Below are 16167 nucleotides of genomic sequence, written 5' to 3' on the forward strand. Positions count from 1 at the left end.
ATATAATGTTGTACTTTTTTTTCCCCTGCTAACGTCTGGATACTTTCTGTACATAATGGTTAAACATAAACACTGTTTTCTTAATAACCCTCCCAACTTCTCTAGAGTCAAACATTGCTTTGATTTTAATTCAACAGTCTTTGACTATTTAAAAACATGTCAGCTATCAAGACCCAGCATGTACAATTGTAAGCCATGTGCTTAAGGGATATGTGACCTTGGAAAATAGGCCTGGTTCTCTTTATGCGTTTTAGTTTGTGTATTAGAAAGACGAATAAAAGCATTACTTAGAGGAAAGTGAAGATGTTGTGGAAAATAGATCTGAGATCAGCCCTATTTAATTCGTTAATTAAAGAAATGCTAAACGGCAGCTTTCAAATTCAATTCTCTCTGGCTTATTTTTTTATGTGAAATGCAACATTAAGAAAAACAACAAAAGGAAGAAATTGGTAATCCTTCCAATTTCATTTAAAAATTTTTATTTCCACTGCAATCTTTTTAGAATTTATCATAGCGATTCAGCAATCAAATATAATATTCTCCAACAACGAAAGAAGCAAGGAAAGTTTGCAATTATTAGAAAAAAAATAGGACTTACCATTAAAATGGCCAGAGCCCCTGTGGTTCTGAAAGGGAGCCAAGTCATCGTCTGTGATTTCCCTGGGCAACAAATTGAGGGGAATTTCTGCCTCGGTCCTTCCAACCGTCTGCATCTGATGTCTAAGAGAAACCCTTCTGCAGCGTCTCCGCCGTTCTTCAGGAGTCTACAGACGGCCTGTTATGTGGTTCCTCCCCACCCTAAACCCGGGATTGGTCTCATCAGAAACGCTTGCATCACTTTTGCTCCCAGGTAAAAACTTAGACACACCTCAATTCCTAAAGCAATGAAATCCTTTGTTGGAAGCTGAAAGAAAAGTTCACAGGCTAATGGCGAAGTTTAATAGGAAGGTACCAGATGAATAATAAATTCATCATAGAGTGGAAATGCCAAAGCTAGTCCTGACTGCACTGAAAAAAAATCTAGTTGGCTTCTTCTCATGGGGACAATTAAAACTGCAAAGCAAAACAAAACAGACAAAATCCCCCAAAACCTAACTTGTGGAAGAGCGTTTATTTTTAGCCTGAATGTATGTGGGTAGATCCAAAGTTAAGCAGAGTGTAGGTGTTAAGCAATAATAGTAACTGCAAATCTGATGAAGAAAATCATCACATCAAGCAACTATAAATGCAGGTTTTGGATGAAAACAATCAGGAATAAAAGAGGAGTAAACAGTTATGTGGTACCTTGGATATTTGAAATATGTAAATAATGCATTGCAAAAGCAGATCTCTGATAACAATCAGATGACATGTTGGCTATTGTATTCTGTTTCATTTATATGTTTTTTTAAAAAGTAGGTTGGCTAGTGAAGTAGATTATCTTTGTGCACTTTTAATTACTCAAGACATTTCCCCCAGAGCAGTCACCTTGCTTACCGCTTGTATTTGTGCGCTTCTAAACATCTGGACTCTAACCCAAGTTAGGGGATAGGGGAAAAACCACTAACACCATTTTAATTGGCTTCTAACACTAGAGTTAGAAGCATTCTTGAACATTCTAGAATATTTGAAGAAAGATTTGGTAGAAGAGAAATTTTATCTTTGTAAGTATTTATGCATTAGATTTGGAAAGCTTTTTAGTTTCAGGGAAACCATTCAATCACAGAGTATTTTAGGCAGAAAGGATTTCATAGTCTAGGATTTGGAAAAATGCACCTTGTAGGCAAAATATATATATTTTTTCTGTGAATTGTGGTAAAATATGCATGACATAAAATTTACCACTTTATTTTTAAGTGTACAGCTGAGCGGCATTTAGCACATTCGCATTGTTGTGTAACCACCACCACCATCTTCAGAAAAATCTTGTTTTTGTAATAAAGTGTTGATAAATAAAGTTTTCTTGGAACACAGCCATACCTATTTGTGTTTTTTTTTTTTTTTTTGAGGAAGATTAGCCCTGAGCTAACTACTGCCAATCCTTCTGTTTTTGCCGAGCTAACGTCCATGCCCATCTTCCTTTACTTTATACATGGGGTGCTTACCATAGCATGGCTTTTGCCAAGTGGTGCCGTGTCTGCACCCGGGATCTGAACCGGCAAACCCCGGGCCGCCAAGAAGCGGAACCAGTGCACTTAACCGCTGCGCCACCTGTCCGGCCCTGCCTATTTGTTTATGTACTGTGAATGGCTGCTTCTGTGGTGCAACAGAGAGTTGAGCAGAGCTGAGTAGCTGGACAGAAACTGTACAGCCACAAAGCCAAATATATTTACTAACTTACAGAAAACATTTGCTTTACTTATTTACTTTCAGAAAATGTTTGTTGACCCCTGGCTGACACCGTATACCTTAAACAGTATTTGTGACAAATCTGATGAGTGTTGACTCCTACGGAGAAATAAGTGGTGAGGTTTTAAAATCTGCTTCCACTTGGAAAGAAAATTTCTGAAGATCAGGTTTGACGTTCCTTGTAGAGTTCCCTCTAAATTTCATAATGCATACTTTTTATGCACTTTTAAAAAATTTTGTGAGGAAAATTGGCCCTGAGCTAACATCTATTGCCAATCTTCCTCTTTTTGCTTGAGGAAGATTGTCCCTGAGCTAACATCTGTGCCAGTCTTCCTCTATTTTGTATGTGGGACACTGCCATGGCATGGCTTGATGAGCGGTGTATAGGTCTGTGCCCAGTATTGAACCTGCGAACCTTGGGCCACCAAAGTGGAGCACTTGAACGTAACCACTACACCACTGGGCCAGCCTCATGCACTTTTTTATTAGAATCAGAAAGTGAACAACTACTGAATCCTTTCCAACATGGAAAGACTGAAGCGAAGGGCCATCTTTTCTGAATTAGGAAGTGGTTTCTCTGTGAATGGACTAGTTAACAAATCTGAGGGGAGAGAGCTGGGATGAGCATTATTGAATTTATTAGTGATTTGTGTAATGCAGAATTCAGTGATCAAAATGTTGGTTACTTTCTGAATTTAGTATTTGAATTTGTTTAACAGTGGTGAGTGTTTTGGGTTAATATGTGTGTATTTGGGGCTTTTTTCTTACAACATAATGAGAGGAAATACATGTGCATGGTCAAAGACTAGAACAGAGCACCATAATATAGAACTTATTTTTTGAACGAAGTACTATGGATGTATTTTATTTTCTTCATTATATCTGTATATATTTTCTGGGGTTTTTTGGTAATGAGAATGTATTAGATTTATAATTAATATACTCGAAAGTTATTTAAAAAATAATGTGAGTACAGCAAGCCTTTAGAAATAACATTCTAAACTTTGGTGCAGGGAAGAAGAGAAAAACACAATTAACTTTCAAGTCTTTCCTTTCTCATACTTTAGTATCTTATAATGCTTCAAAATATTGTTGTGCTGGGGCTGGCCCGGTGGTACCGCGGTTAAGTGAGCACGTTCTGCTTTGGCGGCCCGGGGTTTGCCGGTTCGGATCCTGGGTGTGGACGTGGCACCGCGTGGCAAGCCATGCTGTGGTAGGCATCCCATATAAAGTAGAGGAAGATGGGCACGGATGTTAGCTCAGGGCCAGTATTCCTCAGAAAAAAAGAGGAGGATTGGCAGATGTTAGCTCAGGGCTGATCTTCCTCGGAAAAAAACAAAAAACAAACAAAACAAAACAACAAAAAATATTGTCATGCTAAAGACAAAAGAGATTGAAAAAAGATGATAGCAGTGAATTATTATGTTCCTAGGCATACCCATAAATTGCCTTTTCTAAAGCTCCAGTTCTTTGAAAATTTTAATTAATTAGGGCTTAAAAATATTAATTATCATTCCATTCCTTCTTACCAAAACACAGGTTAAGGATTTAACTAGTATTTTGCTTTTGTATTTTGAAACACCATCTAAGGATTCTTGGTCGGGTGGTATGTAAAGGATGTGGGCAGCTTGTAGGATAGTAATATAGCAGACTTGGCCTGATGCACGCTGGCTCCATCTACTTGTCCCAGTCAAGGAGAATTGTAGAAAGCCACGACAATCCCATTGTGCATCCACAGGCAGCCAGGGCTCTCTAATCTTTCTATGTGCTCTTGACAGTGCTTTAAGCCAACACTTCCTTTTCTTGGAGGATTGGGGACCTCAGTAAGATTATAAAGCACCCTGGTGTTGGGGCCACATTTGCATGGTGATAGGAAGGTAGTCTGGAGGTTATTCCTGTGGGGAATCCATTTCCTTCCGGACTATGTGCCTTCTGGACCAGTGCCTTCTGGACTAAGCAGTTTCACTTGCTGTTTTGTTTATGTTTGTGAGAAGGAAAGAAGGGAGGATTTTCCAGGACTTTCCTTTCCGTTGAGTGGTTATGTTACTACTCCCTGGATGATGGCTTTGGAAACCTAAGCCCACTTGAAACTAGCGCTTGCTCAAGAGGCTGAAATAAAAATGAGGATCATAACAATAGTAATCATAATCATTAAAAGGGAGCTTCATTTTATGTGTATATTGTGTTTCAGTTTTTGCACCATGTTGAAAATATGAGTTGGAAAGTAGATATAACACATCACAGGTTTAAAAAGCTAAAGAAACCATTCCTCAATTTGCTAGAAATTGAATCATAGCATAAGGAGTGAAGCAATAAGAATGGCTATTTATTCAAGTGATCAGTGGCTTCAGAGGTTCCATAATGTTTCTAATGCTCATTGTTTACCACACTTCTATTATTCATCAAGTAGAGAAAGTTAATGAGATTTTGTCTTCACTGGCACACCTTCACTGGTTTTTGTTTGTTTCAACTGAAAACATGTACATAATATATATTATATGTCAGACATCACTACTTTTTGATATTTAATTGTTCTTGAATATCCACAAATTCATGAATTAAGATATTAGTTCCACAAATCATGCATTAACAAAGTTATACATACGTTCTGAAATGAGCTGAAAAAGTTGTGATTCATCACTTTTTCTTAGTCAAGGGAATGGAAATCATGCACTTCTTCTGTTAGGATCACCACCTGAAGGCATCCAGAAATGCCAGAGAATGTAATAATTGTGCATCTGCAGAGAATGGTCTGCACTTCAATAATTGGTGAAAATAGTGCTGTTGATCCAATTTCCTATTAGATGGTATGCAACATGGTTCACCATGCTCCTGGGATTCCTAGAATTATTTCTTTAAAAAGATTTGTGCAATTTTTATCATATATTGATTTAAGTCCAAACTTTAGAAGGGTAAATATAGGTGAATGCATGTTTTAAAACATTTTACCTATGCTGTGGGCCAGGGTCATCCTCTTTTGGCTTTGATTTAGATGATTAGGCAATTGCTTATTTGTGGGAATATTTTTGTGAGTAATAAAAAGCATGAAAGAGGAGTTTTCCAAATGAACCTCATTCAACAAAGTGTTTCTTTAGGAAAAGCTTTGCTTTGGTTCCTGTGTTTTGTTGGAGATAAAATTGACAAGGTGGGATCTACTTACAAAATGTATTTTGAATCCATACAGTTTCCTTTTTCTCTGGGCTTCCACACTAGCCAGATTCCTAATATCTCTCATGTAGCTCAAGTAATGGGCCTATGACTGAGCTCTTGCACCTTTCTCGCCTCTCACTCGATCCACCCCTCCCTCAGCAAGCTGGGTGCTATTTTTAAGAGGATCATGGCTTCCAGTGTCCTTGGAACAGAATCAAAACTGTCTGTCATAGCTTCCAGGGAACTGCCTGATCCATTCCCTGTTTTCTTTTCCAACCACATCCCACACCCCTCCCTCTCACATGCACCTTCCTTCTTCTTTTCTGCCTCAGTTCTTCACTCAGTTTCTCTCGCTCCTGGCTGACTTCTCATTCATCAGGTGGTAGCTTTTGCAATCTTCTCAGAGAAGTCTTTACTTCCTACTCCTCCCACTTGAGCACTCTCATCCCCATTATTTTTTTGATCAGTAATCCCAATTTGCTTCCTGCATAGGACTTAGTACCTTGTGCAAGTTGTTATTTCTTCATTGGGTTGCTTATATTGCCTTTCTTCACCACTTGACTGTGAGCTCTACCTGGGAGGGGTCAAGTCTGTGTCATTCAGTAGGAGATTCCCTGGACTTTGCAGGGTGAATAAATGAATATATCTTTAAAATTTTTGTGCAGGGGTATCTGCTGGATCAAAAGGCACATATAATTCGGATTTTTGATAGACTGTCATCCAGAGGCTATACCAATTTGCATTCCCACTGATAGTGTGAGAAAATGCCTGTCCCTCCGCCCTGTCAGGCATAAAGTTTGTTATAGGAATTTCTTTTCTGCTTCTTTGATGAGAAAATAGCACTCTTATGAAAAATATATTTTAGCTCTATGAAGATAGTTGAATATTTATTTGAATGCTAATAATTTATTAGATTAGAATAAATTAAAGAAAGTTAGGATCCTGAGTTTAGCAATGTAAGAAACTAGACTCAGAACTAAATAAATTTTGGATCTTGGTTAGATCCAAAGGACCTGGCATCCTTCCTGGACCTAATACCTTCCTGGCCTTTTCACCATCTCAGATGATATGATGATATGACATGAAAAAATATGACAATCAAATATGCAAAGTCAAATATTAATTTCCTATACTCTCTAGTTATTGTTATAATGCCTTTATTTATACATTTTTAATCTTCTTTTTCTGATAAAAATCACGTTTCACCAAAGTCCTCAAGTATTTTTAAGTATCATGGGAACCATTACTTATGTTTTTCTAGTAGTCAAATTGTACCAGTATTATTATTGGTAATTCCTGAGGAAGGAAATTTCTTTTTCTTAATTGTTTTAATTTAAATCTCAACGCACCACTCCACTCATGGGAAGAAATCTTGTGTAGATTGCTCCACCAGCTTCTCAAACCACATGCCGTGAGGTGCGGCTCCAATGGAAAGGATACACTGTGTCCTATGAGGCAGCATCTATGCTCCTTGCTAAGCCACAGATGCCAGTCTGTAGATAGAATCTGAAAACAGCATGAAACGTTTAAAAAAATGATCTCCAAGATGTCAGGAATGACTAGTTAAGAACTACCAGCTCTAACGTGGTAAGGAAGGGGAATGCTTCTAAAAAATGAGCAGCCTATCATTCTTTATTCTTCAGGATTAGTTCATTTCTCTACCAAAGACTCATGTGTTAGATATGGTGAGGCATCGTATGCCTATACTTTCATGATTAATAAGTTGCAAGTCAATTTGGCAAACCTGTAAAACTTGTGCAACTTATTATATTGTGCATTTTACTGTTGGTGCCCTGACTAGGAGCTACAAAACCTCATGAAAAGATTAATTAGAGAGAACAGAAATTTTAGGTGTATTTTATTGCTGCCATTTTTTGGGGGCAGAATAGCTTTCATACCACGTGGTTTAGTTTTGTTTTCACATAGTACTTAGGAAAGCATTGAACTTTCAGTTCAAACACATGAACATGTTTCTTTGGAAGTTTTGGACATGCCTAATTGGCCTTCCTTTGAATAAACACCATTATTATATTCACTGACGTTAAGAAGAGGATCAGAATCCATTACCTACCTGAACTGGTAATAAATCCATGTCTTACAGCAATACATTGTTTAGGCCTATAGAATTTTTTTATATGTTGTTTCACATTAACTTTTTTGAACATCGTTTCAATTTACTTTCCATTATTGAAACTTCCAAAGATTCCTATGGGTTCATTTAAGCTGAATGTTTCTCAAAGCATGATATTTGCAGTGTGAATTTATGTTCTTTGATCCAATGCTGGCCTAGCTGCAACTTATTTGGCCTTTTTCTGGAAGGATACACCCTAAAGAGAGATTAAAGGTAGAAAAGACTCCACCTATCTCCCTTGTTAGCACAGCACGTTCATGAGTCAGTTTGGGCTTCATTTTTGATGTGTTAGACACAAGGTCAATTTTATGGATGTTTTTGCAGGTTGATTAACGTGCCGTGTGGTGACAGCATTAATTTTCAATTCTCCATGTGAAGTCAGGGTTGACAAATTCTCGAAACACCTTTTTATTCTTTTAAACTTTGAAGTGATGCAATTTATACTAATTTGGGTTGGTCAGACCTACTTTTGAAGGAAGTGCTTTGAGCTTATGAAGTTTCTCTCCAGTTGCTCCAAGTTTCACTACACTGAAGCTCCTTAATATTCAATTGGTCTGCTGAGGTTTTCCATTTTGGGGGCTACATTTTGATAGTTTGTATTTTGCAAGGAAATTGTTCATGTCTTCTAATGTTTTTGAATTTCTTATCACTCATTTGCAGATAGCCCTTTTTTTTGAAATTATAAGGTGGATTTTTATAGAATAAATCAGTAACTTTTCTTTACCCTAGTAATAAGGATCTAGAAAGTGAAATGAGAAAAAGAATCCATTCACAGTCTCAATTAAAAACTGTAAAATATTTGAAAGTAACTTTCTTAAGAATGCACAGAATATTAATGAGTGAAGGACAGAAAACAAGATCTAAGACTATAGAAAGATATTATTATGTTCCTGGATGGAAAGAATTGCTATTATAAAATGTCTATTCCTCAAAGAGCAAAACCTCAAGCAGTTCTCAGATTTGACTCATAGTTTATGTGAGGGATGGAGGCGGAGGAGGGTTAAAAAAAATCTTAAAGTCTATGTGGAAGAAAAAATGTCTCCAACGGCTAATTAAAGAATGATTAAGAAGAATATTGAAGAGTCTTGCCTTACCAGATATTAAAACTCACTATAATACTGCTATTATTCAAAAAGCAACTGGTAGATGCAAATGTTGCTTCTGGACTCATGTTTCTATATGAGGGGGATTCAGCTACAAGTAAAGCTGACTTTATTCCCCATCCCTCCTGTGCTCCTGCTGATGGATGGAGGACAAATCTTCTGATTGGTGAGCTTGGGAGAAGGAATTATACATGCTGGGTTCGGCCCACTGCCCCCTCCTACTCTGCAACTCCCCATCCAGTGTTTTCTCTTTTGGAGCCAGCCTGTTGACGAGACACATCTCCTGTTTCTTCTAGCTGTAAGCTCACAGGGGCAGGTTCCATCCTTTGGTCATGGTGGTGGGGGTTGTCTGTGACTGGATGAATAAGTTTAGTTATGGAATGCTTATAGGGATGTTCTTCATGATTGCCAGTCTTAACCAGATCATCCACATCTATTTTGTTACAAATAATAAAGCTGATGCTTATTTATTTTTTTTTGGTCTGCTCCTATACCTTATTTTTCAATTGCTTCCAATATAAGGAGATGAAAAAAGTTGGTTTCCTAACACTAACAAATATGATATTCTTCTGGGAGTGCATAAATAGAATATAGAAAGTAGAATATTCTACAGACAATAAAAAGAATTAATTAAAGATACACTAGTTGACTCAGAAGTATTTATATGGGCTACTATTGAGTGAGAAGATCAAGATATATAATATTGTCTATAATAATTGTTGTGTGTGTGTGTGTGTGTGTCTATGTGTGTATATATATACATATGACTGTAAATGCTTACTTGAACATAGGGAAAAGTATGAAAGACAAATACTAGGCTGTTAGAATGAGGTTTCATGCAAGAGAATACTACTATTTATGTGTTCAGGAGTAGGGAGGAGTATTTAAGCTGAAAAGGAAATGTAAAAAAAGTTTCACTGAAAATTCTTTATAGTATGTGTCATAACGTCGCCTTTGTTAATTTATGTCAAATATATTTGTAGAAAACAAAATTAAAAATATTTTTATTCATTTGTATGTTTAATATTTTTCCTTTCAAAGTATTAACTATTAAGAAAATAGAAATTTAACAATATGATGTTTAATCTCTTAGGAAAACATGGACTTGGCCAAAAACATGAAAGCGTATATATATATAATTATTATTTTAGGGCTTTGTCTAGTAACAACATTGGCATAAAATATTGAGCTATTGAATTCCTTTGAGTCGTGTGATTTACCCTAAACAAGAACAATGTGGTCTGAAAACACATGAATCAGCTACGTATGTGATGCTGAAAGTGTTGGCATAGTGACCAATTCTGTGCATTTATTTCTTATTTGCTATGACAGGTAGAGATGTGCACCTGAGTTAGAGACAGACTAACTAAAATAAGGATAAGCATAATTTTTACCAGCAATTTGAAATGAAAAGCCCAATAGCATCTTTCATTATTTTGGAAATAACATTCTTAATGCTGAAGATAAAGGGAGAGAATTACTATTCTGGCAATGAATGTTAATAAAAAAAGTGATGCTATTAGGGGCACTGGGACTCAGTAGCAATTTCTAAGGGCATGAAAGACTTCAAAAAGTCGTCCCTGAGGTCCCAGTGGGAGGGCCTGGCCCATCGCAGGTGGGTAGCTCCTAGCAGGAGAGTGTGGGAGCCGGCTGTCCTCATCACCAAGTCCAAGGGGGTACTTGTGGGGAGTCTGGTCAGCATCTCTATCCAGTGGGTCACAAGGGTGGTCAGTGGGGCCTCTAGGCAGTGGCTTCAGGTGGGTGACTGCATCGTAAATCAAGACAATCTGAATTAATACAAGCAATGCAGGAAACAGCATGCAGCCCAAGCGCATGGGTCTCCTTCACAAGGGCTAGACCACAAGCTCAGAGAGGGCACGGGCCATGTCTCTATTTGCCACTTCTCACCTGGTCCACTCCTTGGGTCTCAATAGCTACTTGTTGAGTAAATAAGTGGATGGATGAGTGATTGAACGAGGGCATAGAAATGAAGGGAGTTGAATTGTGAGTCTTAGCTGGGCTCCAGATTGAGCAGGAAAGTCAAATAAAAGCTAGGAACCAGAGTTGGAGCAGAGGACCTGTTAGGGGAACTGATGACACATAGTGGGGCTCCCCTAAGGAGGCTAGAGCCTCAAGCTCATTGAACACCTAAACACACTTTCATTTCAGGCGGCAAGGGAGCTGATGTTTATTATGTACCCTCTGTGTACTTAATCGTGGCCCTAAGTATTTTCTTCACATTGTTTATTTAATTATGTAATTTCCTCAAACACCCTGTCAGGAAGATGTTATTAACCCTATCTTGCAAATGAGACAATCAAGACTCAGTAATTTCTTCAAGATCACCACGCTGGTGAGTGATGTAGCTGGGGTTTGAACCAGAACTGTCTCACTTCAAAGTTTGTGTTCTTCCCACAACCCCAATAACTCTAAAAGGAAGGACATATCCACATGAGGAGGCATTTCGTAATTTGGCAGAAAGTGGGTTTCTAGACTGTGAGAACTCATTTATAGGCTGAAAGCGAATCAGCCTTCCCGACTGTTGCTTTGGTTTTTTAAAATAATGATATTTATTGGTATTTCAAATAGCCACAGATTTGTATTTTTATTAAAAGGGGTTATAGGCTCACAAAAGTTGAAAAGCACTGTACTTGCCTATTTTGTCTTCCTTCTTCCTAATTAAAGAAAATGAAAACAGCTTTTTATTATTACATAAGCAGTAAACATATCTTGTAGAAAGTTAGAAAATATAAACAAGCAAAGAAGAAAATAAAGTCACCAAATTCTGACCACCCAGAGATTACTTCTATAAACACTTTCAAGTACATATCTTGTCTGGCAAATGAGACTGATTACATCTTCTTTGTAGGGTTTTGGGGAGAATTAAATGATTAAATAAGTGATGTAAAGAAAGTACTTAGCATAACGTTTAAGTACATAGAAGGTAAATATTAGTTCCCTTTTCTGCTTGAAATTCTCCCACTTACTCTTCTATTTACGTATACTTGGGGGTTTTTTTTGTTTTAGCAAAATGAGATTCTACTATACGTACTCTTTAGTCATTTGCTTTTTTCTGTGCGTGAGCTCTACCTTTCCATGTCAGTGAACATTTATCTTCTCTAATATTCAGTCCATATTCAAATTTCCTCAAATAAGCCAAAAAAATGGTTTTTACAGTTGATTTGTCCAAATCAGGACCTAATTCAATTGCACCTTAAATTTATTTTACTCTAGTAATGTCCTTTTTTTTAAATGTCAAGTTGTTGAAGAGACTGAGCCAGTTATCACCTTACAGAATGTCCCATTTTGAGGTTGGTCTTGTGGTGTGTAACTTGTCGCTCTATCATTGTATTTCTAATCCCTGTATTTTCATTATTATATCTAATTATGTCTAAAGGTTTGTCAGATTCAAATCAAACATTTTTGTCCAGAATGTATCCTATGTACTTCATTTTACATCTCATCAGAAAACAGAATAGTATCTGGTTGACCTGCTTGCTGCTTTTTTTTCGTTTGTTTTAACACTGCTGATTAATATTCAGGTTATACAGACTTTAAAGAAGATTCTAGTGATCTGAAGTAATGGTCTTTTCAGCCTGTGAGACAAGGTCCAATGACAAATATTTCAACTGTTAATGCCTAATGTTGCAAAAATACATTAGATATTAATCCGGCTCATTGGCAATATCCTTCCTCGTCAAAAGACAAAGTGGTCTGTTTATGAGGCTGCCTCCAGTAGTAACCAGTTGGTCACAGACCATCACAGCATGAGGTGGTCTGGGAGGTGCAGAACTGAAAGCGAGGTAAGTTCAATTTCAAGTCTTACTCTCCACAAATTCAGCACCATAGAGGCACTGAAAGATGTATATGAAATGCAAATCCATGCATATATTTTCCTTGCTTAAATCCCTTCAATGTCTCCTCAACGCCTCTAAGATGAACTTCCAGTTCTTTAACATGGCTATGTGGCTTTCCATGATTTGGTCCAATGGACATCTAAATCTCATGGCCTATCTTTCCCTGGCATGTACTTTATACTCTTTGTGCTGTGTCACACCACACTACAAACTGCTGGTGGTTGCCCCACTTCCACTCTTCCACCCACTCCCCACTTCTCTGCTAGCTGCCTCCCTAACACTAACGCAAGGATTCATCTTCTCCAGGTACCATCTCTGATCTCCCAGACTAGCATGTGCTCTGTGTCTGCATGCCCATATGTAGCACCTGGGGAGAGCTTTCTTAAAGACTATACTGAAATGTTTGCTGAAGAGTTCATCCCTCTTACTTGTCTATAATGTCCCTCAGGGTGGGACTGTGCCTTATTCCTCGTTGTAGCCCTAGTGCCTAGCCTATTCATGGCAGATACTCGATAAGTATTTGTTGAAACAAAATGAACTCAGTGGATTGAAAGTCTGAGCAAAATGTGGAGTAGGAATCATGCCTCTGAGTGTTACATTGAAAGAATAGATCTGGGGGTCCTGGGAGGAAATCTAAGACCTGGGTCAGAGATACGAGGCAAGTTTCAGTGTCTGAAAAAGTTCTTATTATGTTAGCAGTCAGAAATCCAGGTCAGGTATAAGGGGAGAAGTAGTCAGAATTAAACATCAAGAGTTTGGTATTTAGGACTAGCATAAGAAAAACAACAACTACAACAACAAAGAGAATGGGAATAGAGTACAAATTAGAACAATCCTTCAGGAATCAGAACAGGCAATAGTCAGTTCACTCAGTGCCAAAGCAGGAAATGGTTGTCAATCCTCGAACAATGAATTCCTCTACTCTGTCTTGTGTAGGCTTTCTGGTGAGGTCGAAGAGCCAGCTAGGCAAGTGTGGCTGGTTCCAAAGTGAGGCAGGCTCCTTCCACTAGTGAACCCAGCACAGGCTCCTAACACCTTTCAGGATATGTTCCTCCTCCCATTTGTCTTTCTGGCTGCAGCCCACTCTCCCCATTCCTATTCTCTCTCGCTCTCTCTCATCCTTCTCCTTCCTGCTGCTTCAGGTCCCCCCGCCCCATCTCTGCCTATCCATTTTTCCTTTTCTTTCTATTATTTTTCCCTTTTTTCTTTTCCAACTTCCACACTACCTCTGGGCAGAATGTAAATCTGATGTTTGTATTAATCTGTTTATCAGAGGAAATTTTATGTTTTGTATTTTCACTTGAAAAAGTAAATACCCCCAAACCCTTTTTTTCACCTTTTTTTAAATGCCAGGTTTCTTTTTTTAAAGTAAGTTTATTTATTTATTTATTTATTTCTGGGAAGCATTTGCCCTGAGCTAACATCTATTGCCAATCTTCCTCTCTCTCTTTTTTCTCCCTCCCCAAAGCCTCATTACATAGCTGTATATTCTAGGTGTAAGTCCTTCTAGTTCTTCTATGTGAGCCGCTGCCATAGCATGGCTACTGACAGACGAGTGGTGTGGTTCCACACCTGGGGACCAAACTCAGGCCACCGAAGCAGAGCCTGCCAAATTTAACCACTAGGCTATCAGGGCTGGCTCCCTTTTGTTTTCACTTTAAAAGAAGATCCAAATAATAAAATTGCTTGATATTCATTTAGATGTAATTAAAACCCACTCTGCTAGAGCTTTAAGAAAAACAAGCTACTGTGTGTGTGGAGGAGGGTAGGGGGAGTGAATGTACTGAGCTGGTCCCCAAACTGCCCCATCAAGAAGGGCAGCACAGGGAAAAAGGGATAGGCGTTACACAAAATCGCAAGGAATTCTGGAGGTTCTTTGAGAAAAGTTATCCTTCAGGGAACAATAGTTCATTGCTTTCCATGAGGGCTCATCCCTAACTTTCTCAGTTGACCATAAAACATCCTGGGGATTACGTACCTGGGGTTTTACTCACAAAGAGGATCTTCCAGAACTGGTTTTATTCTTGAACAAAATTCCTGGAATGCCTCAGGTCACTCTCAATTTAGGAAAGCCTTAGTGTCCAATAGGGATTATCTTGTTAAGTAGGAGCAGGTGAGACCTGGATAATTTCATACCAGAGACATAGATTGTCCAAGGAACTCACATTCGGAAGGTGATGACTTGAAGCCCAGAGAGGTAAAGCACCTACCATTGCGTGGCTCATCAGTGGTAGAGCCTGAGCTAGAAGCCCATCTGCAGTGTTCAGGTTAGGATGGCAAGTTGCCACCGAGCAGGAATCACGGGCATTATGTCTCAACATCTGCAAAGTGCAGTCTGTTTCATTCTCCAAAAGTTGACAATCAAAGCAAAGGGAGTCAAAAGTGGGGTTTACTAGGTTCCATTTAAATGAAGGAAGATATGATCCACCCACAACCCACTGTCTTTTCTCTATGTAGGTGAACTGTCTCTCCTTAGCAACAATTCTAAGAGGCCTACGGTAGGTGAGGATCACTAAGTACTCGTTTTTACAAATTCCTCTGTAATATTCCAGGGATTTGATGACTTCCTTATTTTCCCAAAGCTTTCTAGGAAGAGGTATTCTGTATAGAAGATCTTCCTAGTGCTTATCTTCATGAGATGTGAATAATTTAGGTGCACTAAAGTAAGTCTCACCTCACAGCTTTTGTTCTGCTCTGAGAGGCACTGCCTCTGTCACTCCTCTAGCTTCCCCATTCCTAGCATGAAAACCCTTCCTATTTCTCTCTCAACTTAATCATAAAAGTCAAGCATTTGAGAGCCCAAAGCAGCTTAAGATGATCTAGTCTAGCGTTGTTCAAACTTCTTTTAACCACAACCCATGGTGAAAAATATAGTTTAGGTCACCAACCAATACAAAAACACATACTCGTATTGTGTGTGATTATTCTGCTATTTCCTTTTCTTTTCTTTTTAATTCCATTAAAAATGTTTATCTAGGTAGGCATACTAAATTGATTTCATGACCCATTATTGGAGGGTGTGACCCACAGTGTGAAAAATACTGATTTAATCGAATTCTCTAGTTGTACAAATAAGCAAAGTGAGGTGAACAGATTTGAAGGGACTTATCCAAGAATTGGACCCAAATGTGAATAGAATTCTCAGTACATTATGCAGAGCTGTAAACCTTGGTATATGGAAGTTGAAGCACCTAATTGGTTTTTCCTTCTGACAGGTTATTAATATCTCTTTATGATTTTGCTTTGAGAACTGTTGATTCTCCCATAATCTAGAGCTAGTAGAAGAGATAATTTTGATAACATTAAGCAGTGCTTGAAGAAGGATAATTCAATCAACAAGTAGTTTATTCCACAGGCATTTGTTAAGTATCTAATATGTGCCAGACACAGTTTGGGACTAGAGATACGTGGATGAATGAGATAGCCATGGAGTCTTAGACCAGGATGTGCCCATAAGTGTGGAAAGAAAGTCACTAATTCAATTCATGCTGCAAAGGATTTTACATGACTAACTTGGCATGTGAAATCAACAATTATTTAATGAATGCTTACGATAGTGACTGTGTTTTCTAAAAGTCAACTTGTTCTAACAAGAATG

The 16167-nt window shown here is 38.1% G+C and overlaps 1 protein-coding gene across 1 annotated transcript in view; it reads right to left on the minus strand.

The window, feature by feature from the left end:
* Nucleotides 1-808, minus strand: part of DSG3 (desmoglein 3) — a 30615-nt gene extending 29807 nt beyond the window's left edge. The window contains exon 1 of the mRNA XM_046671398.1: nt 599-808. Within this exon, the coding sequence (XP_046527354.1) occupies nt 599-646 (48 nt within the window). The 5' untranslated portion in view covers nt 647-808. The remainder of the gene's footprint in view (nt 1-598) is intronic.
* Nucleotides 809-16167: the final 15359 nt, after the last annotated feature.

Source organism: Equus quagga, chromosome 9 (assembly GCF_021613505.1).
Source record: "Equus quagga isolate Etosha38 chromosome 9, UCLA_HA_Equagga_1.0, whole genome shotgun sequence".
In the NCBI taxonomy this organism is placed as follows: Eukaryota; Metazoa; Chordata; class Mammalia; order Perissodactyla; family Equidae; genus Equus; species Equus quagga.